The 27,841-nt window shown below is 46.4% G+C and overlaps 1 protein-coding gene across 1 annotated transcript; it reads right to left on the minus strand.

The window, feature by feature from the left end:
- Nucleotides 1-3,983: 3,983 nt before the first annotated feature.
- LOC142031757 (ankyrin repeat domain-containing protein 26-like) lies at nt 3,984-27,188 on the minus strand. The gene is made up of 17 exons (XM_075029403.1): nt 26,980-27,188; nt 26,329-26,443; nt 25,910-26,083; nt 25,728-25,822; nt 23,418-23,560; nt 23,195-23,265; nt 22,589-22,729; nt 21,067-21,242; nt 20,774-20,867; nt 19,178-19,312; nt 17,998-18,110; nt 17,429-17,570; nt 15,276-15,557; nt 14,340-14,575; nt 13,389-13,632; nt 5,738-5,783; nt 3,984-4,245 (listed from the first exon to the last, which is right to left on the minus strand). The coding sequence occupies exons 1-17, from the start codon at nt 27,186-27,188 to the stop codon at nt 4,097-4,099; spliced, it is 2,565 nt and encodes an 854-aa protein (XP_074885504.1). The 3' UTR covers nt 3,984-4,096.
- Nucleotides 27,189-27,841: the final 653 nt, after the last annotated feature.

Consider the following 27,841-nt stretch of genomic DNA (forward strand, 5'->3'; position numbering starts at 1 on the left):
CCCTTCTGATCCATTGAAGGATAGATATTCTCCTTGGGATTCTTTTTACTGTTAACATATCTGTAAAAACATTTTCTGTTGTCCCTTACGATAGTGGGGACAATTAGTTCTAGCTGAGCTTTTGCCTTTCTAATTTTCTCTCTGTATGATCTAACGAGATCCCTGTACTCCTCCCAAGTTGCCCGCCCTTTCCTCCAGAGATGATAAACTACTAGCAAAAGCTCCCCGTTCAGCCAGGCCGGTCGTTTTCCTCAGCGGTTCGACTTGCGGCACATGGGAATAGCCTGGTCCTGAGCCACTAAGATTTCCTTCTTAAAGAATGTCCATCCCTCCTGGACCCCTTTGCCCTTCAGGACCGTCTCCCAAGGGACTCTCTCAACCAGTGCCTTGAAGAGGCCAAAGTTTGCCCTCTGGAAGTCCATAGCGGTGGTTTTGCTGACCACCTTCCTTGCCTCACCAAGAATTGAAAATTCTATCATTTCATGGTCGCTAAGCCCGAGACGGCCTCCGACCATCACACCTCCCACCAGTCCTTCCCTGTTCGTAAACAACAGATCTAGCAAGGCTCCTCCCCTGGTTGGCTCACCCACCAGCTGTGTCAGGAAGCTGTCTTCCACGCTCTCCAGGAACCTCCTCAATTGTTTGCTCCCTGCTGCCTTGTATTTCCAGCAGGCGTCTGGAAAGTTAAAGTCCCCCACGAGGACAAGGGCACACGATTCTGAGACTACTGCCAGCCGCTTGTAGAACCATTCATCCGTCTCTTCAACCTGGTCGGGCGGTCTATAACAGACTCCCAGCACCATATCTGTCTTATCGGCTTTCCCTCTCATCCTCGCCCATAAGCACTCCACTTTGTCATCAGAATCGTGTAGCTCTGTACAGTCAAAACATTCCCTAACATAGAGAGCCACCCCACCACCTCTTCTACCTCGCCTATCCCTTCTGAAGAGCTTGTAGCCATCCGTCGCAGCACTCCAGTCATGGGAGTCATCCCACCACGTTTCCGTGATGGCGACTAAGTCATATCTATCCTGCTGCACGACGGCTTCCAGCTCCTCCTGTTTATCGCCCATGCTGCGTGCATTGGCATAGAAGCATTTGAGCTGGGCTGTCAAATCCACCCCTAACATCGGCACGCTGCCCCCAGGCTCATCTCTTGTGCACCTAGTTTTATCCCTTACCCTCTTCGAACCTAGTTTAAAGCCCTCTCAATGAGCCCCGCCATCTCACGAGCGAGGATTCTTTTACCCCTTTGAGATAGCTGGACACCATCTGTCGCTAGCAAGCCCGGTGCCCTGTAAACCTCCCCATGACCCAAAAACCCCAAATTCCACCGATGGCACCAGCCTCTGAGCCACGTATTAACCAGGCATGTTTTCCTGTTCCTTTCAGTGTATTTCCCTGTCACTGAAGGGATGGGGGAAAACACTACCTGTGCTCCCGATCCTTCTGTTACCAATTGGTCACTGATTTGTTATTGATTACAGGTAATCATATTAATATTAATAGTAATATAGAATTATAGGAAATATTTTAGTAAAATCATATCTAATTTTAATAGTTTAGCAAAATCATATGTATGTTGTATTTTATATATATCTAACCACCAACCAGTACCTGCTGTGAAATCCCCTGTATAGCCCTGTACCAAGGCCGGAGAAATTGGCTAAAATCATCTAGTAGAAACATGTAGGATTTAGATAACAAGATAAAAGAAAATTAAAATCTGATTATAAAGAGTTTGGTTTGACTAAAAAGTAGATGATTGTGAAGCATAAGTATGGGAGTGTTGAGTTTGAAGTGTAGCCTTAGAAACTTAGGAGCTTAGGAACTGTATAATGTGTAACCATAAGAATTGAAGTATTGTTCAAAATCATTTAACCACAGAAGTTTTGACAAAGATTGGTAGTCTTGTAGTGTTTGTTTTAAAGGCTAAGGAAACCGTTATGGACACCAGCTTGCTGCTTGGAAACACCTGAGAGGTCAAGAAGCGGACGAGTGAGGAAGACTACGAAAGACCACCAGAGGACTCTAGAAGACCACCAGAGACCTTTAGTGCGCCTGCGTGATGGACATTAACGTATGCAAATGATTTCCTGGAAATCTGATGAATATGTAAATGACGTCCTTGTAATCTTATGAATATGCATAAGTGAGTTCAATATAAGGTGTATTGTTTTGGTTACAGGTGTGCGTGACCTGGGTCTCCCTCCGGGCCGACGCCCACCGCTTGAGTAGCCTGCTCGAGCTGGCAAGAGGAAGACGGGGCCTGCACGCCCTGCCGCGCCGCGCTCCTGGTCGCCGCCGCTCCTCAGGGCCGTTCAAATCTCCCGCCGTTGCACCGGCAACGCCCGCGCCACGCCAGCCTCTCTCGCGAGCGCCGCCGGCTCCGGCCGGTCCCTCCGCTCTTCTCTTCCCGCCGCTCCCGGGCCTCGGGAACCTCCCGGTCCGCCTCAGCCTCGCGCTGAGCCGCCCACTGACCGTCGGCTCTGCTGGCCTCGCCGCTGACTGACTGCTGCTGACCGTTACGCCGCGCTCAAACCTCCCGCGGTTGCCCCTGGCAAGGCCCGCGCTGCTGGCCTCGCGCTGACTGAGGCCTCTCCATTTCAAAATTCTTACCGAAGCCACAGAGGCTTCTACCCTGCTTCTTGACGATCATGCGTCCCCGGTTTGGCTTAGGAAGCTTCCTCCCAGACTTAGTTGTTGCCAAGATGTCCCAGTTCAGTTGAATACAGACCTGGACTTGCGGCCAGACCCCCACTGACACTGCTGCTCGCGATTAAAGGTCTGCTGCTCTGGCGCTCCGGAAGGAGCTTAGCTCTGGCTTCTGCTAGTCTCTCATTAGCTCTGAAACATTCAGAAGCATACAAGGAATTATCTTTGGTAATGACACTTTTGCAAAGTCGCCCCCCAGGTCTTTGACTGTTCTTCGACTTCTGAAAGTGGAAGGGATTAAAAGCCTCTAAAACAAGACTACAATTTGATCTGAAGTCTTTCTTTGCAGAGAGCCTATTTCTAGGAAGTCACACTACCTGCAAGGAGCAGTAAGAGTTACCAACACTTAGGACTTCTCAGCATTAGGGCTTCAAAACAGCCTGTGAACGCCATGTGTTCACACAGCTTCTTCTGAAAGGTACTTCACCTGCATATGAAGTGTTTCAGGTGCACCACAGGTGTTGAGGTAGGAACTGCGAATGTCTAAAGCTGCAGCGATTCTTAGTACAACAATCAACAGGAATACCATGAGAGGCAATGGGCACAAACTGAAACACAGGAGGTTCTGTCTGAACATCAGGAAACACTTTTTCACCGTGACGGTGACCCAGCACTGCCCGCGGAGGCTGTGGAGTCTCCGTCCTTGGAGATACTCAAAAGACAACATGGGCCTGGGCAACCGTCTCTAGGTGGTCCTCCTTGAGCAGGGGGGCTGGACCAGATGACCTCCCTTCCAACCTCACCCATTCTGTGGTTCTGTGATACAAAACAAACGTACCAAAAAGACCACATAACTTTCTTGGCGCTACTGTACGCTCACAAGTAGTTTTAAACCTAAGGCGCATAAAGTGACAGCAATGTGAAGTGCCCTATTCTCCAGCCTGAGCACTGGGAAAACTTTCACTTTATAAGCAGAAATATTCACTGCATCAGGACTGAAGCAGCGGGCTGCAAGCACGTCAAATAATGTCCTAAGCATTAAAATAACACTGGAAACATTAAAAACACATAGAGGGAAGGGATTAAACAGAACAAGGGGAATGCTTTTGTTAAAACACAGAACATGAGTGGAGCAAAATAATGCAGCTACCTTAATAAGAAACATTTTGACAGCTCTGTCAAGCTCAAGAGTCAAGAGGAGTCAATCTGCCAGTCAGAAAAAGCAGATATGGTTCTTAGTGTGAGTGCAAAATAAAACAACTGTGCTTCAATAAACCATCAGGTAAGTGCAAAGTGCTTGACATCCATTTAATAGACTTAGAATTTATATTCAGACAATAAAAATAAACACGTTTTCACATCTGAACAATCTGAAGGATGGGAAACCACAGATGCGCTATGTAAACAAAATTATTTCCTGAGCCTTTGCCTAGCATTTTGTTCAAATCTTGTAATTTTTATATAGAACATCACGGTACTCCTGTATTGCCCTGGCAAGGGGATCCTGGTCAACATGGACATTTCTTGAAGATCCATCAGTAGATACCATGGGAGAAGCTCCAGCAGATCCAGTTTGAAGTTCAGCAGTGACTAGGGAGAAAAGAGACAAGATTCCTGGTGTTACTTTTCTAGTAGACAAGGGCCAAGTAAGTCACTGTAAAAACATTATGCGTAACTGGAGAGACTACAAGCCAGGAAGATTTAAAAACTTCCAAAGGAACATAACAATGAAAGGGCTAGGCACAAAGGGAGAAACACATTTTTTCCACATGTGCTTATTAGTCAACAGTACTTTTAAAGGTAGCGAAAGATATTCCAGAGGCCTCACGCTGAACATCTTCAGGGAACCCACAAATGACTCTCAGTTACACCAGTGCTAAATTTAGCCCCCTGCAGAGACCTCTTCATCCTCAAGTGTCTGTTTCCTTAAGTGTTCAAACCAGTGATTTATTGGAACACTACTCCTAAAAATCAGCTTCTGCATTCGCTGTGACAAACTTGAAAAGAAGCTGCCCGTGAAAACGCAAACACCTTTGCACTGCAGTCAGGCCAGGACAAGTCTCCCAGCCTGGCACCTTCTCTGAGGGGGCGTCTTTGTAACTCGCCCTGGCAAAACCCTCTTTCCTCCATGAAAACACATACTCGGTGGAAGTAAACCCACCTTCTCCATCTTTCTCCAGCCACCTTTTTCAGACAAGGTCCCCAAACCAAACATACTCTGACTCCTAGCAGATGTGTAATTATGTTCAAAATGCACACGGATGCAACGCAATGGCTTTGTGCCCATTCAGACACATGGAAAGAGCTACGAAGCTACAGCTGAATGCTCTCTCTATGATTAAAAGCACACAGGAACAGAAGGAGATGCTCTCAGGGGCTACTTGCTTTGAAACAGCACCAGTCACTGCAAAGCAGTGACTCTGGAGGAACAACTGTGAAATGGGTGGAATTCCTCTTTGGACACCTGGCCTTACATTACAGCCCATGTTTTATGCTACCTATTACAAGCATTCAACTCACATTTGCCTAAACAATACTGCATGATCTTTTCCTAAAGGAAGACTATCTTTTGTCACCGATTATATTCTTCTTGCTTATCCAAAAAAGACCGCAACATAGAAGCTACAAATATAAGCAATGAATAAGACACATGGCAAAAAGCAAGAACTAACAGCAGAGAATGTGTATGGTATGGTTTAGTGCTGAATGCAATTGATGTACATGGAAGGAGAAGTAACAGCTGAAGTCTACAAAAATCTTTTCCTAGGGCTTCTTTGACATTTGATAGATGTGCTTGAGGATTAACTCTAGCGAAAGGTGACTTCGGCTTAAGCCAAGTGTATCTGGGTGGGGGAAATGGGTTAGTTTTCATTGTGCTTGGTTTTTTTCAGGCAACCGCATAACATTCTACCCAGTATGTTGGTAAGCAGGAAGTTTTCACCTTCAAGTCTAAACTGGAAAGCTAGCAGAAAAAAACCCTGTGCTTAGCACAAGAACTTGACAGCTTTCAAGCCATTATTTTCAAGAGTTAGGAACAGTCATCTGTTTCCTTAAAAACACTCCTAACACAATGACACATTACCCTCTTGAAGCGTTTTGTTGGTTTTTTCATCCAGTTCCCGCCGTACCTAGAATTATATAGAAAACATACAGTTAGTATTTTAAAAGTTACCTTTTTGTAACTTTAAACTCCTAAAACAATCTTAAACCCCACACATAACATGTGATAAAAACTACAAATACCATCCCAAATACAGACATCTTGGTTTGGAGCTTGATTTTTAATGAAGAGAAACTCTTGGTCAGGCAGGCTGTAGCAGTCTCATTGCTGAGCAACATTAACTGTAGCACAAAACAACCTGTAACTCACCAGCTGGACTATAACTGGGCATTTAAAAAATATACAGGAAAGAAGCACAGTGGTGTTATTACAATGAAGGTATGGCAAAAGTCTGTCATCAAACACAGGAGCAGAATGTCAGCTAAATGCTGAGATACGCACAAATGCCATCCATAGGGACAAATTCAGTTGAGGCTGGCTTCTGCAACTTCATAAGAGAATTGCAAAAGCAGCTGCTGCAGGATTGACATACACCATCGTATAGAAAAAAGCATGTGCCAATATTCTTCTTTTCTCCACTTTAAGATGGAAAACGGAAAGAGCTCCTGCAGATCACGCCAGGACTCTTCTTTATTGTTATTGCCAATACCACAACACACACAGAATATAAAAACACACATGACTTTTTCTTGCGAACTTTGCCCTAAGAAACAACAGCAGCAGCTACAGCTTCTACACAGCAAGAGCTGTGGGGTTTATTATGTAACCAAAATCAGCTTAAGGAGCACTTACTCCTTTCTCCCCTAGAAGGTGGTTATTGCTACCAATTAAGTTACTCTCACTTATGATTCTGACTTCAAAGTCTTCATAAGAAGAAGTCAGGTCTTTTGAAGAGTCATAGTCCAAGCGCTATATGCTGTTGTTTACATTTGATGATACTTGTGGCTCCTACATTTTTTCCATCAAGTCTGTGACACGTGGAAGTGAATTTCAAAATAGATACCACTCAGCTTCCAGGCCTATGAGGGCCATGAAGATGCTGAAGGGCTTGGAGCACGTGAGCTATGCGGAGAGGCTGAGAGCTGTGACTGTTTCTTTACTGGAGCAGAGAAAGCTCAGGGAGACCTTACCTATGTATATAAATACTTGGTGGGCTGAGTAAAGAAGATGGAGCCAGACTCCTGCCAGTGGTGCCAAGTAAAAGAACAAGAGGAATGGGCACAAATCAAAATAGAGGAAATTTCATCTTAACATAAGGACATTTAGGGTTTTTTCCTTTTTAAATTGTAAGCGTGGTCACAGCCTGGAACAAGTTGCCCAGAAAAGGTTGTGGAGCGTCCATCCTTGGAGATGTACAAAACCTGCTGGACGTGACCCTGAACAACCTGCTATGGCTGACCCTGCTTTGAGCAGGGGTGGGGCTGGACTAGATGATCTTCCAAGGCCCCTTCCACCCTTGCCCATCCTGTGATTCTCCGATTTTAGTACTGAATCCCTGGGGGAATAAGTCTTTATTTTATGAAATGAGCAACAGACCACCACCACCACCACCACGAAAAAGAACTGAAACACTGTACAATGTACTCAACAGGCAAAAGCCTCAGGAAGGGAAGCAATCTGCATACCCTCGCAAGAGGAGCAGTAACAGGCAGTAACTCCAAAGGCCAAAGAAGTGGGGCCGTAAACCAGCAAAGGGGAGGGAAGGGCCCTCTCTCCAGGCCTACAGGGATAGCTGCGACCAAATTCACCAGCTCCTCCAGGAGAACCACCACTCAGTGGTACTTCCTTGGGATAGTCTGTGCCTTTGCAGCTAGAAGAGGGGAGCACAGAGCTGAAAGAACAACAGAAAAGGCCCCCCAAATCCCCAAACCTCTAATTGTTTTCAAGCAGGTACAAGCAGCAGCAAAATCCTGGGGAGAAGGGACCTCCTAACACACGAAATGAGACAGAGGTAACAGCAAAAAGCAGGAAAACTAATGCCTAGACCAAAAGATGACCCAAACCCAGGGCCTATCCTAAGCAAAGCAGCAGCAGTTGAGGCGTTAGAAGAAACCACTTTCCCTGGTTTCTGGAGCCCTCACCATGACCAGAAGGTCCACAGGACCCTCCACAACATGTGTGGATGAATCAAGAGAAGAAAAAAATCTTGTCTTCCTCTTATTCATTCCAGTTACATCTTTGTGAATCTCATCCATGCCCGAGGAAAGAGAAAGAGGTGGAAATCAAGCCAACACACTGGTTTCTGAATAGGGAATGAAGAGCCAGGCAAAATACACCTCTGAGGACTATAACTCGCCTCCACTGTTCTTCCCCGCAAGCCCCTGGAAAAGGCATCACAGCTGACTATCCCAAACCTCCTGAGCAGGTCATTCTCTTCTCACTGCACATCTCTCCAGGCAGTAACATACTGGGTTCCCTTGCAGCAGTCACCTTCTCCAGAAATCTTTTTCAGAAAGCAGTGTTGACTTCTACTTACCCACATGGATTGTATGAGCACAGAGTAAGTCGGATCCTGTAAGACTCCATGACATGGTACTCAGACTCTAGCAACTCACCTTCAGAACAGTACTGGTGCTCCAGACACAACCACTGTCACTACCGAGAACTTTTTGAATATCAGAACTGGCAAGGAGGCTAAACCAGCCTGCTCCTGTAGTTTACACAAGTTCCATTGTAACAGATGAAATCCATGCACTGTCATCTTACTGTGGTAGTTAAACATCTGACGCCGTAACATTACAAATACATAAAGCATGAAAGTATTCTGCAGCAGCCATTCTTTCACTTGGACAAACTAGCAAGTTCAAACTACTTGCAGTAGTAGGAAAATGTGAACGCATCAGTAAGTTTCAATCAAAACCTACCAGCATAAATAGACAAAACGTTTCCAGTACAAAATACCACCCAACATTAAACAATACTGGCTACAAACCTGGTCATGTATCTCGCTGCAGAGAAGAGAGAGAAGAACAGATTTTTGATTAAGGAGCTGAAGAAGAAAGAAAAACGGCCTTAAGTTCAAAGGTCTTCAGTGAGAAATAAGAACATGGCCTACACGTAAACAAAGCAAGTAAAAAAAGCTAACAATGCAAAGACTGCTACAATACAAGAGTGCAGATGGAAAATGAAATCAGAAAAGGAACAGAAATTGAGAAATAGAGTAGGAAGCAGACATTCCCGTTCTCACGTGATGTAGGAAAACTGGTTTCATAAATCCATTAAACTCACACTGGTTGCAGCTAGCAGAGTTCACTATTATTTTCTATGTCAAGACACCCACATTCATTTTCACCAGCCTTTGGCACAGCTGTTAGGATTTAAGCTTCACCTTTTTTAAACCTGACAACAAGACTCCAGTCCCAAAATCTCCTTGCAGCACTTGCAGCAGACATTCCTCACAGCAGTTCCCCAATTACGGCACACAGACCACTAACATCATATTTGCGTTTCGTCTGCTTGATTCAATTTGGTTCTGGATGGTGACATGCCAATTCACGAGCAGTTCGGGAGTCAGTAGACCACATCATAAAAGAAAAAAAGACCCTGTCAAAGATCTCTCTACTCCTGTAAAGCACAGGCAATACACACGTACATCCTTCTTACGACACAAGTCCTACTATGAAATAAATTCATAATTCATGAAATAAATTCAGCCAGCTGCCTTGCAGAACATAACGGACTGCTAGTCGCTACACTTACTGTTTGTAATTACCTGCACAGAATTTTTCAAGTACTTGTAATTTATTCTTCATTACTGGAGCTCTAATAAAAAGAAAACCAACCAAAAAAACCCAAAGACATTTGCATGTGATTGGGATTTTACTGGTTAATGAGCTTGCGTCAATATGAACTTTTGTATTTCTCAAGGTACTTTGGCACTCCCATTTCGAGGTTATTAATTTCTGTAGCATATATATTTGATAAGGGGGAAGGGGCTAGGCTGGAATGGAACACATTTCTTCTTCATGTTATTTTTAAGAATAAAATTCTCACTTTTTGCTGAGCTTGCAACATGGCCATCTTCAAAGTGTAAGGCTATATGCATAATCACTGACATTCGCCTCATGTTAAGCAGTGGTTTAGAAAAACTGTGAAATCATTCAAGCCTTTAAACTCCAAATTCCTTAGTTATGTCTAAAAGAAGCAACTGTGTCCACTTGCCAGAGTAGCACTTGTTCGCAATCAGCATCATTTACCAATGTTTTTTCCAACAGGTGCATGGACAAAGAATTAATACCAGCATTTTGAGTAACAGCAGTGCGAAGTATTTTCACCTCCTTGCCCCTGAAGCTACTTCAAAGCTTTTGCACAAACCAAATTTACATAAACATCCTCCTCTTAAGAACGAGATGTCCTGTACTTCACGTAGCCTTTCTCACCTTGAGGAAGCTACTGCGAGAAACACTGAATCTGCACAGCGAGCTTTGACTAAAAAAAGAAGTGCAAGATGACTACCCGAGGCATACTGCAATTTAAGGTCCTTAACTCCCTGTCATTACGAGCTTTAGTGGCAGGAGCATTCGTAATCTCCAGCCAAAAAAACACTGCTCAGCTTGAATTTAAAGGCAAGACAAATTCTGTAGAAGGGAACCAGGTTACTGGAAAAAATTTGAGGCATAATTCAAGCAAAGAGTGAAGTGAAGAAACGGCTTAGAGTCAGAGAAACTCTTCTGTCTTTAAATAATCCGGTGAACAGGCAGAGTACTAAGCAGCACAACCTGCAAAGCACTTCAAAATAGACTATTTTGCATTCTTTCCTCATGTTCCAACTTGTCTCCTGAATGGCACAGGACTCCTGCGGAAATGACAGCACAGACTGTGCATCTGGTAATTTTGCATTTGGAAACTGATGGAGATTCATCACCCATTATTTTATGCAGAGGGATCCATGCGGTTTTCCCCTTTTGTTACTTCCTGACTTAAAGCCCTATTTTCCAGTTCAATCCTCTTCTTGTAGACGCACGTGTCAGGAATTCTGTCCTTTCAGCTCCTCAGAGGTATGCTGTGGCTTCAAACACTGTTAATGACATCCTGCACCCAGCTGAGGAAGCTGAAACCAGCAGTTCTAAGTGAAATACCCACTTAGATGCATGTCCTCTAGCAACTACTGCACCTCTGAGAACCCTGTTTCTTTTTTCTGAAGCACTCTGAAAGAGAAGATCACGTTTTCAGACTTTGCTGAATACATTGAACATTGAGTGACTTGGGGCTACAGACAGTGCCATTACAATTACTCCCAGTTGTTCCCTAACTGGCGATTACGGGAAGAAGTATCGTGAAAGGACATGCAGCTGCATTTCGTAACAGAGAGGATAAATTCACACTGATAATTCCGAGTCCCAGAGACCAGCCTTCTGCTTTGATTGAGGGAAAACAGGCATGCTGGGAATTCCAGCTTTTTCTTAAGACAACCTGGTAGAAATGGTAAGAAATGGGAAAGTTCTCTGAGGGTTTAGCCATAGTTTTACTCACTTTCATGCAAGGAAGAAAACTTTAGAATTTAATACTATATTAGAATTAGAAGCTAATCACGAGAAGACAAACTGTGTCTATTAAGAGCAAATTATCCTCAGCTCCTCTCTAGACACGAACTAAAAGTCCCTGTAGGTCGTAAACAAGATCAGAGAGGACTTCAGGGGATTAAGTCCTACTAACAAAACTGCACTAGGATGGAGACATTTAGGTATATAAGAAAGCCCCCAAACTAGCAAACAAAACCTCACCTCACGTCAGTAACTGGAGACTGGGGAAATGTCGTATGTAATCGTTCTTCAACTTCCTTGAGAGTCTGCTCAAGGCTGACGGGTATTTTTTTGTTCTGGGGGTTTTTTTAAACCTTAAAAGCGAAGCCTCAGAAGACAGTACCAAAACTTAAAAGTATTCCCCAGCACAGCATTCCATCACAAAATGAGAGACGTATGCTCTGAAAAGACACTTTACGGGTGCTGTTGAAGTCAGGACACTGAGTGACACTGAGTGAGAACCAATGAGCTATGAAGTAGCCTTTTGAAATATTTAATCTCTGGAATATACTTAAGGGAAGCTAGTAAAGCAGAAAAGGTATCTATCCTGACACTGACAAAAACTTTGAGATGCCCAGAGACCTCCAATTTCTTCTGGAAAATTAAGATGGAAAGGACTACTTGAAGAAAGTTGCTGTAATTCAGTTAAGAAGCACTGAGTACTCCCACTTTCTCCCCCTTTACTGTCTTTTTTTCCTGTTTCTTCTCCTTCAACAAGGGCACAACTGTCAACCCTTTTCTTTTAAACTAGGGCAGAGTTTCTCCTAGAAGTGTGATGGTTTCCTCCTTTGCCTTTTTCTTCTTTTAACATCTTGCTCCCATCTCTCTGTCCGTTCTTTTCCTCACTTGTTCCCTGCTCCTTACCCCTCTTGTTCCCTTGTCCTGGCCTTCTCCTTATTTCACTTTTGCAGTGGGTCCCTGACTTTTGCCTCCTTTCTACTGCTTGCATGCTGAATAGCCCCTGCAGATGGTACAGCACCAATTGCCTCCCGAGTTCTTTCTGTAATGTACGGCCACCCTCTGACCTCAAAAACACATTCACAGTGATACAGAATCATTCATCTTAACTGCCGCTGCTACGCATTACCTACACTGCTTTGTCCGTTTTTGATTTTGTTGGGTTTGGGCTTTTCTTTTTTCCCTTAAACCGGGTGCAGTATGTAGTCACATTGTTGACGTGGATTCTTTCCAATGTGGGTGGGACCACTGAACTGAGGTGGACTTAAAAAAAGTGAATGAATACTTCTCACATTCATTCAGCCCCAGAATGCACGAGGGATAGAACACCGACTGCACACAGAAGCTTGTCCATGCCTCAATCCTATGCTAGGTGGGAAACTGATTACAACTATTGACATCTGGTTTCCAAGTCTCACAATACAATGTTCACCATTCTGTGAGGGGTGTGCTATCACACTGACTGCGAATTACAGGGCATACTTTGACCAGAAGTCTTGCAGAGGTTGCAGCATTGCTGCAAAATTAGAAAGCTGTGAAGACTTCCTGAAGAGTAGCTAATTCTACCTGTTCGTGTAATAACACATAGCAGGAGCTACAAAAACAAATGCCTCCTACACATAGTATACACCCCGCACTGAAGTATAATGTGAGAAATTAGGCGATCCTGTTCCTATCACCCTATTTTTGAAGCATCCCTTTATTGCTATTTATGTACTAAAACAAGTTCCAGTGAAGAAACCCCGAGAATGAAGATCAGTCAGGAAGGAAAAGGCGTCTCAAACAAAGATGTCTGATGGGATTTTGCATTCAAAGTTAGCCATTTTAAACAGGTCACACATACTACGCATTAAACTTTAGTGAAGAGCTTAGCAGGGAACTTCCTATGCCACCGTATTCTTTATCACAGTTTCTCTTGTAAAAGAGTGTAGTTACACAGCTCATTATTTAGATTTCAGATTTTTGGGGGTTTTGAGCACTCGTGGAAAATTTGTATAACCCTGATGACCAAAAGTCTTCACCCCTACCACATACAGATGTGTACTGTTTTGATGATGAGCAATTGTTTGGGCCTATTAGACCATAGAGTTTGGAACTATAAAGTTATGGATTCTAACTTCAGGCTAAAAAGCATAACTTTGCTTACGGATACTCTTTAGCAGTAGTTGAGAATAGTATTTCAAAATTCTTACCTTAGCCGCATAGGCTTCAACGCTGTTTGTTGATGATAATGTGTTCCCGGTTTGGCTTGGGGAGCTTCCTCCTAGACTTGGACTTCTGTTTGGTGCCAAATTGTTGCCAAGATGTCCCAGTTCAGTTGAATACAGACCTGGACTTGCAGCCAGACCTCCACTGACACTGCTGCTTGCAATTAAAGGTCTGCTGCTCTGGCGCTCCGGAAGGAGCTTAGCTCTGGCTTCTAGTCTCTCATTAGCTCTGAAACATTCAGAAGCATACAAAGAATTATCTTTGGTAATGACACTTTTGCAAAGTTACCCCCCAGGTCTTTGTCTCTTCTTCGACTTCTGAAAGTGGAAGGGATTAAAAGCCTCTAAAACAAGACTACAATTTGATCTGAAGTCTTTCTTTGCAGAGCGCCTATTTCTAGGAAGTCACACTACCTGCAAGGAGCAGTAAGAGTTACCAACACTTAGGACTTCTCAGCATTAGGGCTTCAAAACAACCTGTGAACGCCATGTGTTCACACAGCTTCTTCTGAAGGGTACGTCACCTGCATAAGAACTCTGGACTATCCCTCCTTTCCCAAGGAAAGCTCAAAACTCAGACATGCCGCTAAAATGGATGCCAAAAAATTTTTTTTTTTTTTTTTTACTTCACAGAATCAAATTCTGTTCTCTGAAGTGCCTATCCTTATTCAAGCAATAAAGGACATGAAATTTATCTTTTCTGCCACACATAGAATACCCTATTAATGCCATGATCAGTGGTGTTACTGCTGGAACACTAAAGAGAAATGAAGACAGTTCTCATGAAGGGAAAGGGTCTTAAGCTACTTTCCTCGGAAATATGCCTTCTTATGCTTATATACATAATGCTACCAGATGCAGAAGAGGGCTTTTAGGAGGAAAATGCATGAGGAAAAAGTAGTATCTTATTACCACTCCAAAAAAGCATAAACTTACCTTTCCAGTTTACTTTCTAGGAATCTTCTTATTTTTACTTCCGCCTGGTACAGCTCTTTGTACCTGTCCACTTCTGCCTGCATGGATTCTTTTTGAAGAATACGGTCTTGCTCCATATTTTTTATCCTGTCCAATCCACATTCAAGATCTCTAATTGTCTGTTCTAGCTGGTTTGTCAGTGAAGCGAGACGACTGGCTCTGGTTTGTTCTAACCTGTCCTGGGAGGCTGCCTGCATCTGAAGGAGATAACGCACTTTCAAGCACTGCAAAGAAGAAGAGAACTCTCCCTGCCAGTCAATTGCACGTACCCAGTTTCAAGGGGCCCAGATTTACTCACTGAGGCAACTGTGCCTCCTCACTACCATCAGCAATCAAGGCGGAACCCTGGAACTACCACATTAAATAGTTCTTCAGAAAGAGCCCCCCTCTTAGCACTACTGTTCATCAAAGCTACTAATGAGAGAACACCGTCTCTGTAGGACAGGGCATAAAGAAAAGGATTCCTCAAAGAAATTATAAGGATCCCTCATCTCCACCCGCCACCCCGCAACTTTGGTGACTTCTTTTCGGAGCACTTTTCCCCGTACAATGGCAGAGGAGGACCTGTATGCCTGGCCATGACAACTGGAAGTGACAATACCCATTCAAGGATGAACACGACCAGTGGACAGTGATAACCTCCCCCCCACCCAAGAACTGCAAAACGGAAATCTGTCTTGGGCAAGCTTTTGATTCAGGGACCTGCAGGCACATTACACACACATGAAAGCACTCTTGCCCAACCATATTCTCTTCTCCCTCTACTGCCCTCTACGAAAGACAGAAGTACAGCACTAACAGACAGAATCAGGCACCAAAACTAAAATACTAAAAAAATGACAACCACAACAAAAGTATGCAATAGAGACTACAGACACACGTGAGAAATTCACTTGCCTGCAAAACCAGATTGACTTCTTGTAGTTTTTGTCTTAACTCTTGTTCGGCTTGTTCTTCCATCTCTCTTTTATATTGTTCTAGTTGGCTGCGATCCACCGTGTTAGTCTCCAAATGAAGTTTGAGGTTAGCCAGCTCTTCTTTCAGCTGGCATTTGCTCTTCTCCAGTTTTTTATGGTTCCCACGCATGGTGGACAACTCTTCTCGCAAATCCTGATTCTGTGTTTCTAGCTGCATGCATTTTTTAGACTCTATCTCCAGCTGCTGGGAAAGTTCACCAACCTGTAGACAGCAAAAAAAAAAAAAACAAAACAGAAAGAACCCCCAAAAACGGGGAACTCAGATCTACAATTACTCAGTTCTGTGAAAATCAGTAAAGGGGTTGGCCATCGAGGCTGTATTTACCATCTGCTGACTCAGTATGAAAACCAAAGTGAAAGCAGTCTCTTCTTTTCAAACAAGAACAGCTTTCGCAACATTCCTGATAGGATTCCTCAGGCTCCCATCCTTTCTCAGTTCTTCTGCAGTAGGTATCAAGAGGACCAAGAGGTGCCAAACTAGCAGCATTTCACGCATAGGGCTAAGTGGAAAAGCACTAAGGCTATTCTTCCATGAGATGCTCATATGCTCACGGGAAATCACACACCCCCATACCTAGCCACCTTCTGGTTTCATCAGAAACAACACGTGTCATGCTTTAGAGGAATTTTTACATGCTGTCAAGACAATCAAAGCTTCATTACAGAACGGACAAGACAAGAAACAGATGCTCTTTTTTTTCCATTACACTGAAAGATTTGTAAATAGTGGCTCAGAACACAGCTTTTACAGCGGTGGTGGAGGAAGACATATTCTCTTTAGGTCAAAGCCGCAGTTTGTTTTCAAAAATTTGCAGGAAATATCAGACTTTCAGTAAGTCCCAACGGTCAACTACAGCTCTATCCTCCTCTTCCCCCCTCCAGAAACATACATTTTCTGTACCTGTTGAAGATAAAACATAACACCCTGTCTTTTTTTAATAAAAGTGGAGGAAACCAGCATACTAAACACTTGAAAGAATCTCTAACAAAGTAGAAACTTGAGACTTATCTAAAACCGCCTAAATGTAATGCCCTTCCCTGTCATTCGAAACAACTCTCCAACAGAAACACAAACCCACTACTAACTTCTGGACTAAAAATGAGCCACTGCAACGGCAGTTGACTCATTCTACAATGCCTTCCAAACTCGAACGTAGCTCTGAAACATGGCTGCTCTAGCAACAAATCTGAGCAATGAGCGGAGAAGCAGATAAAAGGTTACGTGCTACTGAACAGCCAGAGCAACCTCAAAAGCACTTCTGGGAACTCTACTTCTGGGTGCCCATGACAAGGGAAAGATGGGCCGAGACAGCTACTAGCGAGCAGTAAGTTACAGAATTTTTTCTGCATTGCCTCAACTGCATCGTGCCCTGGGAAACAATGACACTGTTTAGAAAAGCAAAACCTGAACTGCCTTCTGCCCAACTCCTGCCTAAGACAGAGCTCAAGCGGTGACCTTGGGCGAAGCCAACTTCATACAGTTGTTCCCAGTAATGGCGGTGTTAATTCCCTCTCTTCCAGAGAAGGAATTCCTCTGTAAGACCTAGAAGACGCTGCCATGGCCTCAAGCTGCAGCCAGGCCTGTGCCGAGCCTTACTGCTCTCAGCCCTGACCCTCACCCATGGACGTGACATCCTGGTAGGACTGCAGTCCCTATGGACTGGCCTGGCGATCTGCACTCTTGGCTGACCCTGCTTGCTGTCACCGGACCTATTCCGCTCTTCTTGGTGAGAGCCTGTGGGACTGCCCCTGAGGTCATGGACCCTGCCAGCCTTGCTGCGACTCTCGGCTCGCCCTTCCTCTACAGAACAGCCTGCCCTTCATGTGCCCTTGCAGATACTGCTTTGCACATTATGTTTTCATCTCTACCCATAATGATAACTACATCGGTATTAGTTATAGACATCTACTACTGTAACAGTAGAAGGAGCATCAAGAAAAGGCAGTTGCTTCCAAAATACAGCAAAGAAAAAAAAATCACCAGCATGAAAAGTAGTACAGGGAAGGAATAACCCAGGTTTTTCAAAAGAAAAAACACCACCACCAAGAAACCCTAAACAAAGCAGAGCTCACCTTTGTTCTTAATCTACCAACTTCATTGGCCATTTCGGAATACCTGTTCTTCATTTCTCCCTGCAAATTAAGCTGGGACTCCATCTCTTTCTCCTCATACGCCCTTAGCTTCTTCGTAGCTCTGCTCAGAAGCTTCTTCAACCTGCACAGCAAATTAGTCAAGAAAACAACGAAGCAAAGGAACAACCGGCCTTTTTCACATACTCTTACGTAAACAGCGCAGACATGGCTTGCTTCATCTTTAACGTGCTTTACACACCAGCAATTACTGAGAAAAAAACAGCATTACTGTGCCGCAAACCCCTTGAAAGGTCCAAATTTCACCTGAAAAGAGGAATAAAAGACTTCCTCCCCCCCCCCCAGCCCCCCAGTAGAACTGCACAGCAACCTGCATTTGCAGTTCTTTTGGCAGCTATTGAAAACTATGGACTCATGCACAGAAGCGCCCTGCAAGAACTAACACGGGGCTTGAATTTTCTCACAGTTACATACACCTATTTTTACAGTGAAGTTCAATAAAGCTTGACTTCTACTCAGGGAAACCTCTGCACCATACTAAAAAGCCGTACCTCTCACAGTCTTTCTGCAGTTCGATGTTTCTTTTCATTTCTTGGTCCAGATGCAGTTCGACTGGGCGTTTCAACTCTACCAGCTTCTTCACTTTCTTTCTTTCAGCCTCACACTTTCAAAATAGAAAAGATACATCACACACACAGCGTAGGAACAGTATCTACGCACAGTATATGCATCTAACGTTCTCCACAGAGAAGCTGCAGTACGCCTCTATCTGTTAGCCAAGTTCCACAGAACGCCAAGGGACAAAGTTCCTGAGAACATTTAATCACTTTGGGTTTGACATCAAACAGGCCAACACCTAACAACAGAAACAGACGACCCCACTGAGGCAAAGGCTCTTCTAACACTTGAAGGCAAAAAGGTGGAAAAGATGCTGGAGGACACTTTCGGCAGTTCCTCTACTCATAACAGGGATTACATAAGTATGTACCTCATGGGAGAACACAGATCAATCTAAAGCTTTCATGGGATCTTCAAGGACCAGCAGGCAGGGGCTTGCAGAGGAATTTGATCTTTTGCAATTCTTCAATGTTTCATTTCCCTCTGCTATTGCCTCCCTCTCTCCTCTGGGGGTATTTACTTATTCACATCTTGTTCTGCCTCTTGGTGTCTTCTCAGCCAAACCAGAGGAGAGCTGGCAGCTCTTTTGACTTTGTACTTCCATTTTTCCTCTACAGAAAAGGAGAAAGGGGAAAGACTGCCCCTTGGAAACTGGCAGCCATTTCTTGTTTCCCAGCTACTAGTTCATTTGCCCAAAATTCCTTCAGTACATTTTTCTGGAAGGCTTTTAAGCTCCCACTACCCTGAAAACATGCAGCAGCTCCTCCATACATTGCACTGGAAACATGAAGCATTTTAACCCTGCCCAGAAACCAAGGTGTCAGAAGATGACCCGAAGGAATCCAAGAAATAACTGGGGAACTGCAGCCTTGCTCAATGTGCTCAACTGACAGCAAACCACATTGGGAACTCTTCCCAACAGAACCACTCCAGAATTTACACAAAGATACCCAGCTAGCTTTTATTTGCTTCCTGGCTGATACCCAAATCACAAGATACTCACAGCCTGAACGGCAAGGATAACAGAAAAAGCTGACTGTAAGAACTCAACAAAAAGGTAGACACAGTTCTCCGGGGTATTGGCTAGGCACCCAGAGAATTTTCTGGGCTCACCTGTTCCAGGAGTTCAGCCTTTTCTCTGTCAAGCTGAGCAACAAGCTCTTCAAGGTGGGATCTTGACTTCAATTGCTCTTCCCACATGCTGTGGGAGTCCTTTGATGTCCGAGGCAGCACATTCTGCTTTTGCATCTGTGAAAGCAACAGCGGCAAAAGAAAAAACTCAGGTGACTGGAAAGGCAGCACTGCAGTACAAAGCAGTAACTTAAATGGAAACAGGTCTAAGCTCTCCTCTCCCCATCCAACATCTACAGTTAAGGTTAACACGGAGTGTAGAACACACCTCAGGAAACATAACCCAGAGCAGCAGTTGAAGCTGGTGGAAAGAATGAACACCCTAGAAGTGACAAGATGAGGTTGCAGCTTTGGGGGATAAGACGACACGCACACACGCGCACACACACACAAGATCACCCTGCAACTTTCTTCCAAAGGTCCTCCAGAGTTCCTAACGATACGTACTTTTTAATATAATAATTCCTCTAGTGCCCACCACAGAAAATACCCTACCCTCACGGCTTCTGTAACAGCTCTACATCTCCTGAGAGCAAGGAAGTGCTCTGCCCGCTACTGTGCAGCATCACCTCACCTAATTCGTTACCGTAGCTCCCTGCATGGCAGGACAGTACCAGCACCTGTTCGCAGGCGGGAAAGGAAGCTAACATGGTCTCAAGGGCAAGCTGTGACAAAGCTGCAAAGGTAACACGGACCTCCCAGGTCCAGTCTCCTCTCTCAGCTTTCAGCCACAGATCTCCCCCCTGACCACAACTTCCATCCTTTCTAGCATCTGTCATGGTTTAACCCTAGTAGGCAGCTCAGCGCCACCCAGCCACTCACTCACTCCCCACCCCTGTGGGATGGAGGAGAGCGTTGGCAGGGTAAGCGTGAGAAAACTTGTGGGTTGAGATAAAGACAGTTTCATAGGTAAAGTTAAAGCTGCGTGTGTGAGCAAAGCAAAACAAAGAATTCATTCCCTACTTCTCGTTGGCAGGCAGTTTTTCAGCCACTTCCAGGAAAGCAGGGCTTCATCATACCCAACGGTTACTTGGAAAGACAAATGCCATATCTCCAAATGTCCATCCCTTCTTCCTTCTTCCCTGCAGCTTTTATTGCTGAGCATGATGTCATATGGGATGGTCATTTGGAGTCAGCTGTCTGGCTGTGCCCCCCTGCCCCAGCTCCTTGGGCACCCCCCAGCCTACTTGCTGGCAGGGCAGTATGAGAAATAGAAAAGGCCTTGACACTGTGCAAGCCCTGTTCAGCCATAACTAAATCACCCCTGTGTTGTTAACACTGTTTTCATCACAAATTCAAAACACAGCACCAAACAAGCTCCTATGAAGAAAATGAACTAGTGTCACATCCTCGCATTTTAGAGCGTTAAGTAGGACTTGCCATAGTAGCATGGGAAAACTCTCAAAACCAGAAAGCTGGGGAATGGACCAGGCTGCTTTCTGAGCAGCCTATATTCACTAGAATGCGGGGACTGAGCTCCCCATGGCTCTCCAGGAAAACCTCATCCTAAAATTTCCCCACAGAAGTAGGTAACTAGGCTCAGGAGCTCACAAAAAGGGAAGTTTGTGACCAGCTTACTGAGGCAGAGGCTTGCAGGTCTCTCTGAAGGGCTTCAATCCTATTGTTTTGTTGCTGGACTGTGGCTTCCAGTCTGGCATTTTCAATTCCAAGGCTTAAAAAGAAATACAGGTCTTATGAGGGAAATCCGCCAGAGCACCAGCTCTGAAAGAACAGCGTGAAACAACATAATCTAAGACAAAAGCATCCTTCAAAATCGTATATTAACTTGCTGTGATGCAACAAGGCTATCCTGTTGTTTTCACACCATCCCAGGAAGCGACAGACGTTGCTGCACCGTGTTACTCTCTTACCGTTGCACGCAATCTTCCAGTTGTTTTATAGTCGTACTAGTCCCAGAAGATGCCAACAGGAGGTCCTGCAGTTTCTGCTTAGAAGCTATTACTTCCCTTTCCTTATTATCCAAGGCAGTCTTCAAGTCACGAACACAATGCTCAGACTGAAGATGCTGTTCTTTCAACTCCCGCAACTGCAAAATCACAGGAAGAATCCCCTGTAGTCAGGTGAGCTTTTATATAGAGGGGTCAACTGCTGCTGAAGAGTTCAAGGGCTGCATATATCTGCACATACCCTCTAGTCAAACAACTGTAATCATTTCAAGTACATTCAGACCTGCACTTGTACTAGCAAATGAGCACAAACGGTGTTACTTCATCATCTTTTTTACTGGCCTCTCCCATCCCTCCACTGATTTCCTATAGCACAGTTCTAAGCACTGACACTGCCCCTCCTACCCTTTCAGTGACTTGTGACACTCTTTGTATCCACTTGTTTGCTCCTCCATTGAAAAAAAACAAATTAAAAAGTTCATCCTTCTCCTAAAGTGACTTCACACCTCCCTCATAAGGAAATTTAAGGTGATTTCTGTTTCAGAACTCCGAGGCCTCTATGCTTCAGTTTTCCTAAGAACACTGCAAAAGGTGGTCCCCGCCTCAGAAAGGAGCTTACAATGCACTTGCAAGAAGGCTGCTTCAGGATGGCAAATTACGGCAGGGCCAAAGAAGGGGGGGAAAAAGATGCTGAGATGCTGCTTTGCAGATACAGTACAAACACACCACCTGCAAACCAGCTCTTCTTCTTGCTTAGTTCAATCCACATGGTTCTGATACCCGTACTCTTAAAAAAAGCCCAAACCCCAAACCCTAACATCTGTTTCAAAGTTCCTTCATCCATGAAGGTGGCTCACGTTGTTTTACACACCGCGCGCCCAAACAAAGACAAGGACTTTCACACATATTTAGCAACCTACAAATAAGGAACAGCTGTTGTATACAAACAGAAGACTGTAAAGAAAGAGTGCAATATCTGGAACAGGGAAATAGTGGCTCAGAGCAGGGGCGAATTTTGAGAGAGAGCAAACCGCTCTGTTCGTACCTAGCCACCAGAAGGCTGCTCCCAGCGCACTGCCTTGCCCCTCCAGCTTGCGAGGAGCTCCCCAAAGGGCCAGCTGCGTTTGTCACCAGGGGAGGGGAGGAAGAAGGGAAGAGAAAGGCCACTGCTGCAGTACTACCCCAGAGCCTGAACAAGAGCCTCTGCTGTGGCGTTGAGGAGCAAGATTCTCTCCTACTTGCAGCAGAAACGAACTGGCTTTTTGATGATTCAAGTAACGCTAATCTTCCACTCTGGAGGAGGAGGAGGAGGCAGCCACCTGGCTGAAGGTTTTACTGGCTTCATCAATTATGACAGGGGATCACTGTTAACTTCCTTAGATCTCTCTCCTACTGGCTCCCAGAATACTGTTTTGTCCTTTTTCACAATGAACGGGAAGAAACAGCCACCCAGAGGTTTATTCCTATAGTGACAGGCTTTCCATACCTCAGCTACAACCCTTTCCAATGCCCCTTGCAAGTGCAGGTTGTCTTTCTCCAGGGCACCGAGGTAGCGCATAGTAGTAACTTCCGGAGAAGCTTCTGACATAGATTGCTTTTTAAGAGGACTGGCAAGCTTCTGCTGCAGCTGTGCGACACAGTCCTAAAGAAACGTGGTTACACGAGCACAAAGAATTCGATAAGAACATGAGAATATGAGGTGTGCTTTTACTTCTTAGGTTACATAATTAGGTCAGTCTTCAGAGCAGATTTAAAGATAAGAAATGTTGCCTGCCACCAGCAGGCACCTGCAAAACTGATGACCTCTCTCCATCTTTCTCAGCTGAGCGCCTCCGCGGTACTGGGGGAAGCAGGGGAAACTTTAGTGCTTCTATGCTAGAGACGAAACTCAAAGGCCAGTTGCTATGAGACCCAGGTCATTAGCTTGACCTGCCTTCGTCCCAGTCCTAAATGGACAGCTGACCAAAAGCCCAAGTATTTCAAGGGCCCCCAGTTACAAATGTGTGGCGGGAGCAGCAGAAGACGTCAAAAGCCCAGAGGGAAATAAGCCCAAAAGCAAGCGAACCAAAGGGGACCCCACTGCGTCCCTCACAGAAAGGACCTCGGAATCCCCGGAAGATTCCGCATCTTCCTCTTGCTCTGCTCCTCCCACTGGCAGGGCACCTACAAAAGAGGCAAGAAGCGACACACTGTGAGTGTTCATCTCACTCTGCTTTTTCCCATCATCCAAGCCCAGCATCCAAAAGATGAGGAACGGTTCTACTACGGGCCGTAGTGATTTTCCTCATCGGCTCTTCCACAGTTAAGGATCCTACCTTCGCTGTCCCGAGCAAGTGCAGCCCTTGTAAAGTCAGCAGTCCTCACAGGGCACGAGCTGCTGAGAACTGCCTTGTCTGCTACACCACCTGCAGAAGAGTCTTCCGTGTTTTCACTCCCCGTGTCTTCTGCCAGCAGCTTACTAAGGATATATACGGAAAGAGGAGACACAGAGTTGGTAGAAACAACCACATCTTTGCATACGTGCTTGACTAGGACAGCAACGGCCATTCCTCACCCAGCCGCTCCATTTTTGTTGCCAACTGAGAAACGGTAACACCCCCACCCCCCCACCTTACTCTGGCACTACTGTTCCGTGATGAAATATCCACTGCAGCCTTGCTCATTCTCTAGATGCACATTGGTATCTGTGAAGCACTTCAGCCCTGCTGGCTACACTCTAAACTGATCAACCACCTCTCCCTAGGGAGCACTACAAAAATTAACAAGCCCTCTGGCAGATTCACATCTAACTGCAAGGGTGCTACGTCTGCAGGATGCTACATTAATGCTGCAACTGTTCATGTCAAGCCAGCCTACAGTCTCCTCAAATGCAGTCCTGACTTGGAAGAACTTCAGAAATCTTGATGGTTAGTCTGAGGACCTGAGAGTTTAGACAGCTCCTAAGTATGATCAAAAGGCCAAAGAAGACTGCGGTTGCATTCTAAGCACTGCGTGTGTTAACTACTTTGAATAGGCATTCTCTTCTAACAAACCTGAAAGCGAGTAAATTGGGGCTCCTGAGAGAGACCCCTTTCAGGTTTGCTTTTTAACCGTGTCGTGGTTTAACCCCAGCCAGTAACTAAGCACCACGCAGCCGCTCGCTCGCTTCCCCCCTACTCAGTGGGATGGGGGAGAGAATCGGGGGAAAAAAAGTAGCACTGACGGGTTGAGATGAGAACAGTTTAATAGAACAGAAAGGAAGAAAATAATAATAATGATAATAATAATAACAATAGTAAAGGTGACAACAATAATAACAAAATAGTTGGAATATACAAAACAAGCGATGCACAATGCAATTGCTCACCACTCTCCAACCAAGGCCCAGTTAGTTCCCGAGCAGCTATCCCCCCAGGCCAACTCCCCCCAGTTTATATACCGGGCATGACGTCACATGGTATGGAACACCCCTCTGGCCAGTTTGGGTCAGCTGCCCTGGCTGTGTCCCCACCCAGCTTCTCGTGCCCCTCCAGCCTTCTTGCTGGCTGAGCATGAGAAGCTGAAAAATCCTTGACTTGGTCTCAACACTACTGAGCAACAACTGAAAACATCAGTGTGTTATCAACATTCTTCTCATACTGAACCCAAAACAGAACACTATACCAGCAACCAGGAAGAAAACGGACCCTATCGCAGCCGAGACCAGGACAAACTGATATTTTGACTGACAACTCAGCCCCTCTCACGACAACATAAACCATTTACCCAACATGTCTACGCACGCGAGCGTAATCCACAGCCACAAAGGCAGAGTTATCTCTGTAACAGTATCAGCACCATGCCAAAGAAGCTGGCTTGCATTTATATCCCCGGCAACTGTGGCAACTGTAAGAGCAATCCTAAAGCATCCCAAATGTGTTATGAAATACATCCGCTTCTGCAGGCACTGCATTGCCATCGTTTTAATCCCTGCTTGCTCCCTAAACAATGCTTTCCCCCTTTCCTACAAGCACAGCGAAAGCAAAGCCAAATACATGGAAGCGTTGGAGAATTCAGGTTGGAAGGCACCTCGTGAGGTGTCCAGGCCAACCGCCTCCCCAAAGCAGACTGAGCTACGAGGTCAGACCACGCTGTTCAGGGGTCCTTCCACTCTGCTCTTCAAAGCCCCCACGCATGGAGGCTGCACAAACTCCCGGGGCAAGCTGTTCGACTGCTTGACCATCCTCAGGCCGAGTTTGCTCCTCACGCGCAGTTAAAACACCTTGCGTTTCACCTTATGCCCCTTGTCTCTCGGACAACGTTGCCTCTCTTTCTCCTAACGCTTCCATTCACAACACTTAAGCACCAACTATGCCGCCACTTAAAAAACCCTCTCCTGCAGAGCCGTGGTGCTGCTGAGCTAATGGCAAGTTTCCTGCTGAGTCTGGGTCTGGGTCTGTGTGTGGAGGGGGCACCACAGACCGCTTTCTTGCAATCTTTGGGGTGCAAAGGATGAAAGCAGCCAAGCGCAGACCTGCTTTTACCAGTCACCCAGGGAACTCCTTCCGTGTGGCTCCTTCTTTTTCAAAGCTCATTCCCATGCCTCTCATCAATCATACTTGCAGACGACTAAAGAGACCTATGTGCCGTTTTGACAAATGTCTCACCTTTCACGCTGATTTTCAGTTCCTTTTTTGTGAAGAAACTCTACCATCTCCTCGTCATGTTTGGAGACAGCAAGATTAGGGGGGGTATATCCCTCCTGAAAGGACAAACAATCCCCGTTAGAAAAACCCAGACAAGTTCTGCACCTTTTCGAAAGAGCAGCTTTACCAAGTGCCAAGGTTACCCGGTTCTGAGCATTAATATTGGCATTACGCTCAAGTAACAGCCCTGCTACAGTTGTATTAGGAGATACGACAGCAGGGTGAAGGGCAGTGTTGCCGTCAGCATCTGCCAGATTCGGGTCGGCACCATGCTGCAGCAGAAGAGCCACACGTTTTTCTTGCTGGCACTGTACTGCCTGGGAACAACACACAAAAAAGGGAAGATTTCCAACATTTACGTTCCACTCTGTCACAACTCGGCCAGCTTCTGAATGCTGGGAAAGAAAAGCATCTTCCAAGATGAGCTAACGTATGCCCCTTCCACACCTATTACAACATGCACGTTTCTACGCAGGTCCGTGTAAAGAATCCTGCCAGGCACCTCTCATTTGACGCACAGTCGGCAAGTCCCACTGACAAGAGCGTAACATATGCCACATACCGTCGTCAGTGGCGATCTCTTGAAATGGCCAGCAAGGTTCAGCCGGCAGTTCTCTTGTACCCGACGTCTAACGACATCCACGTGGCCGTCTGCACAAGCGACATGCCGAGGTGTCCTAAAAATTAAACATACGAGCTTAACATAGACAGGCAACGGAAGAACCAAAGCTGTGCTGCCACTCAGCCCTGGGGACCCTGCAGCCCAGACTCCGCTCCTCCTGCTTTCCTGCACCGCTCACCCACAGGGCAGAAGAGAACTGGTGCTGCCTGAGCAGCTGCAGAACGACCCCGCGGGGAGACCATTGCCGAGCAGCAGGTCGGCGGCAGGCACTTCCAACAGCACTCAAGCCGACCCGGCAGCTGCGAGCAATGAAAAGCTCTGGAGCTCGCTCCCCCAGCTGACAGGGCAAATCTCGCTTTTCAAGCAATTAGCTTGAATCTGGCCCTACGCAAAACCTTAAGAGCGGGCACTTCCGCGTGGCACCCGAAAGCTGCCAGGGGGGTTGATCGCACCACGCTGGACCAGCAGGCTCTGCGCTGCAACGTGCTCCTGGTGCTTGAGAGGGGACTGGTGGAACTTGGCTCAGAACCTCTCGCAGCAACGCCTGCCAGAAGCAGCCAAGGTGTCCGTCAGCGGCCCGCAGCCCCTCACCGCTTCTCCTGGTCTTGCCCGTCGATGCCACCTCTCCTCAGCCGCCACTGCCTCAGCCAGGCCAGGTCGCCGCGGGCAGCCGCGCGGTGCAGCCTGCCCGGGTCCTCCTCCCCGAGCTCGTAGGCACCGGTGGCAGCGGCTGGAGCGCAGGGCTGCCCAGAAGCGCTGCCGGAGGGCGACCGCTGGCGCTTCTTGCTGAAGAGCCCCATGACCCTCCAGCACATGCTGCGGTGCGGTCGTGGCCCCGCTGGGAGCCACCAGCAGCAGGAGGCACCCGGCGGACTCTGCCAGGCCCTGGGCGAGGAGGAGGGCGAGGGCGTGGGAGAGGGCGTGGAGGAGGGTGAGGGTGAGGACGAGGACCACAGCGAGGACGAGGACCACAGCGAGGGCGAGGGCAGGCACCAGGCAGACGAGCTCGCCTGCCGCGGCCTGCAGCCCCCGAGGCGACGGCCCCTGCCCGGCACCTGCTGCTGCTCCGTCCGCCAGCAGGCAACAACGGCGGCGACGGCGCTCGGGGGCGTGGCAAGGGGACGTCACAGATGGGGGCGTGGCTCCCGGGGGCCCTGGGGAGAGCGGGCGCTGCCCCCACGACAGGGTGTCCCGGGGGCGGGGGCCCGGGCTGCTCCCGCCTGGTCGGAGGCTGCGGCAGACGCCGGGGCAGCTCTCGCCTCGGCCGCTGCTGGTCCTTCCCTCCGCGCGTGGCAGTGCGCTATTAAGGGCATCCCTCATCGTGATAGCTCAGCATATTGAACGCGACCACCCTTAGAGCATCGAATTGGACATCACTCAGAAAGAAATTAAACCTAGCCGTCCCCAGCCCCTCTGACATCTGAGGGTAAGCTGGAACGCAAGGCGGTTTATT

Source organism: Buteo buteo, chromosome 6 (assembly GCF_964188355.1).
Source record: "Buteo buteo chromosome 6, bButBut1.hap1.1, whole genome shotgun sequence".
NCBI lineage: Eukaryota > Metazoa > Chordata > Aves > Accipitriformes > Accipitridae > Buteo > Buteo buteo.

What these genes read in the sequence shown, in the direction of transcription:
- LOC142031757 (XM_075029403.1), bottom strand. Translation starts at nt 27,188, where the DNA reads ATGGGGCTCTTCAGCAAGAAGCGCCAGCGGTCGCCCTCCGGCAGCGCT. An exon ending in TGGAAAGGGTTGTAGCTGAG is followed by an intron (nt 21,243 to 22,588) that starts GTATGGAAAGCC and finishes GTGATTTTGCAG; the next exon opens with TTGCGGGAGTTGAAAGAACA. An exon ending in CTGGAAGATTGCGTGCAACG is followed by an intron (nt 20,868 to 21,066) that starts GTAAGAGAGTAA and finishes TTTCTTTTTAAG; the next exon opens with CCTTGGAATTGAAAATGCCA.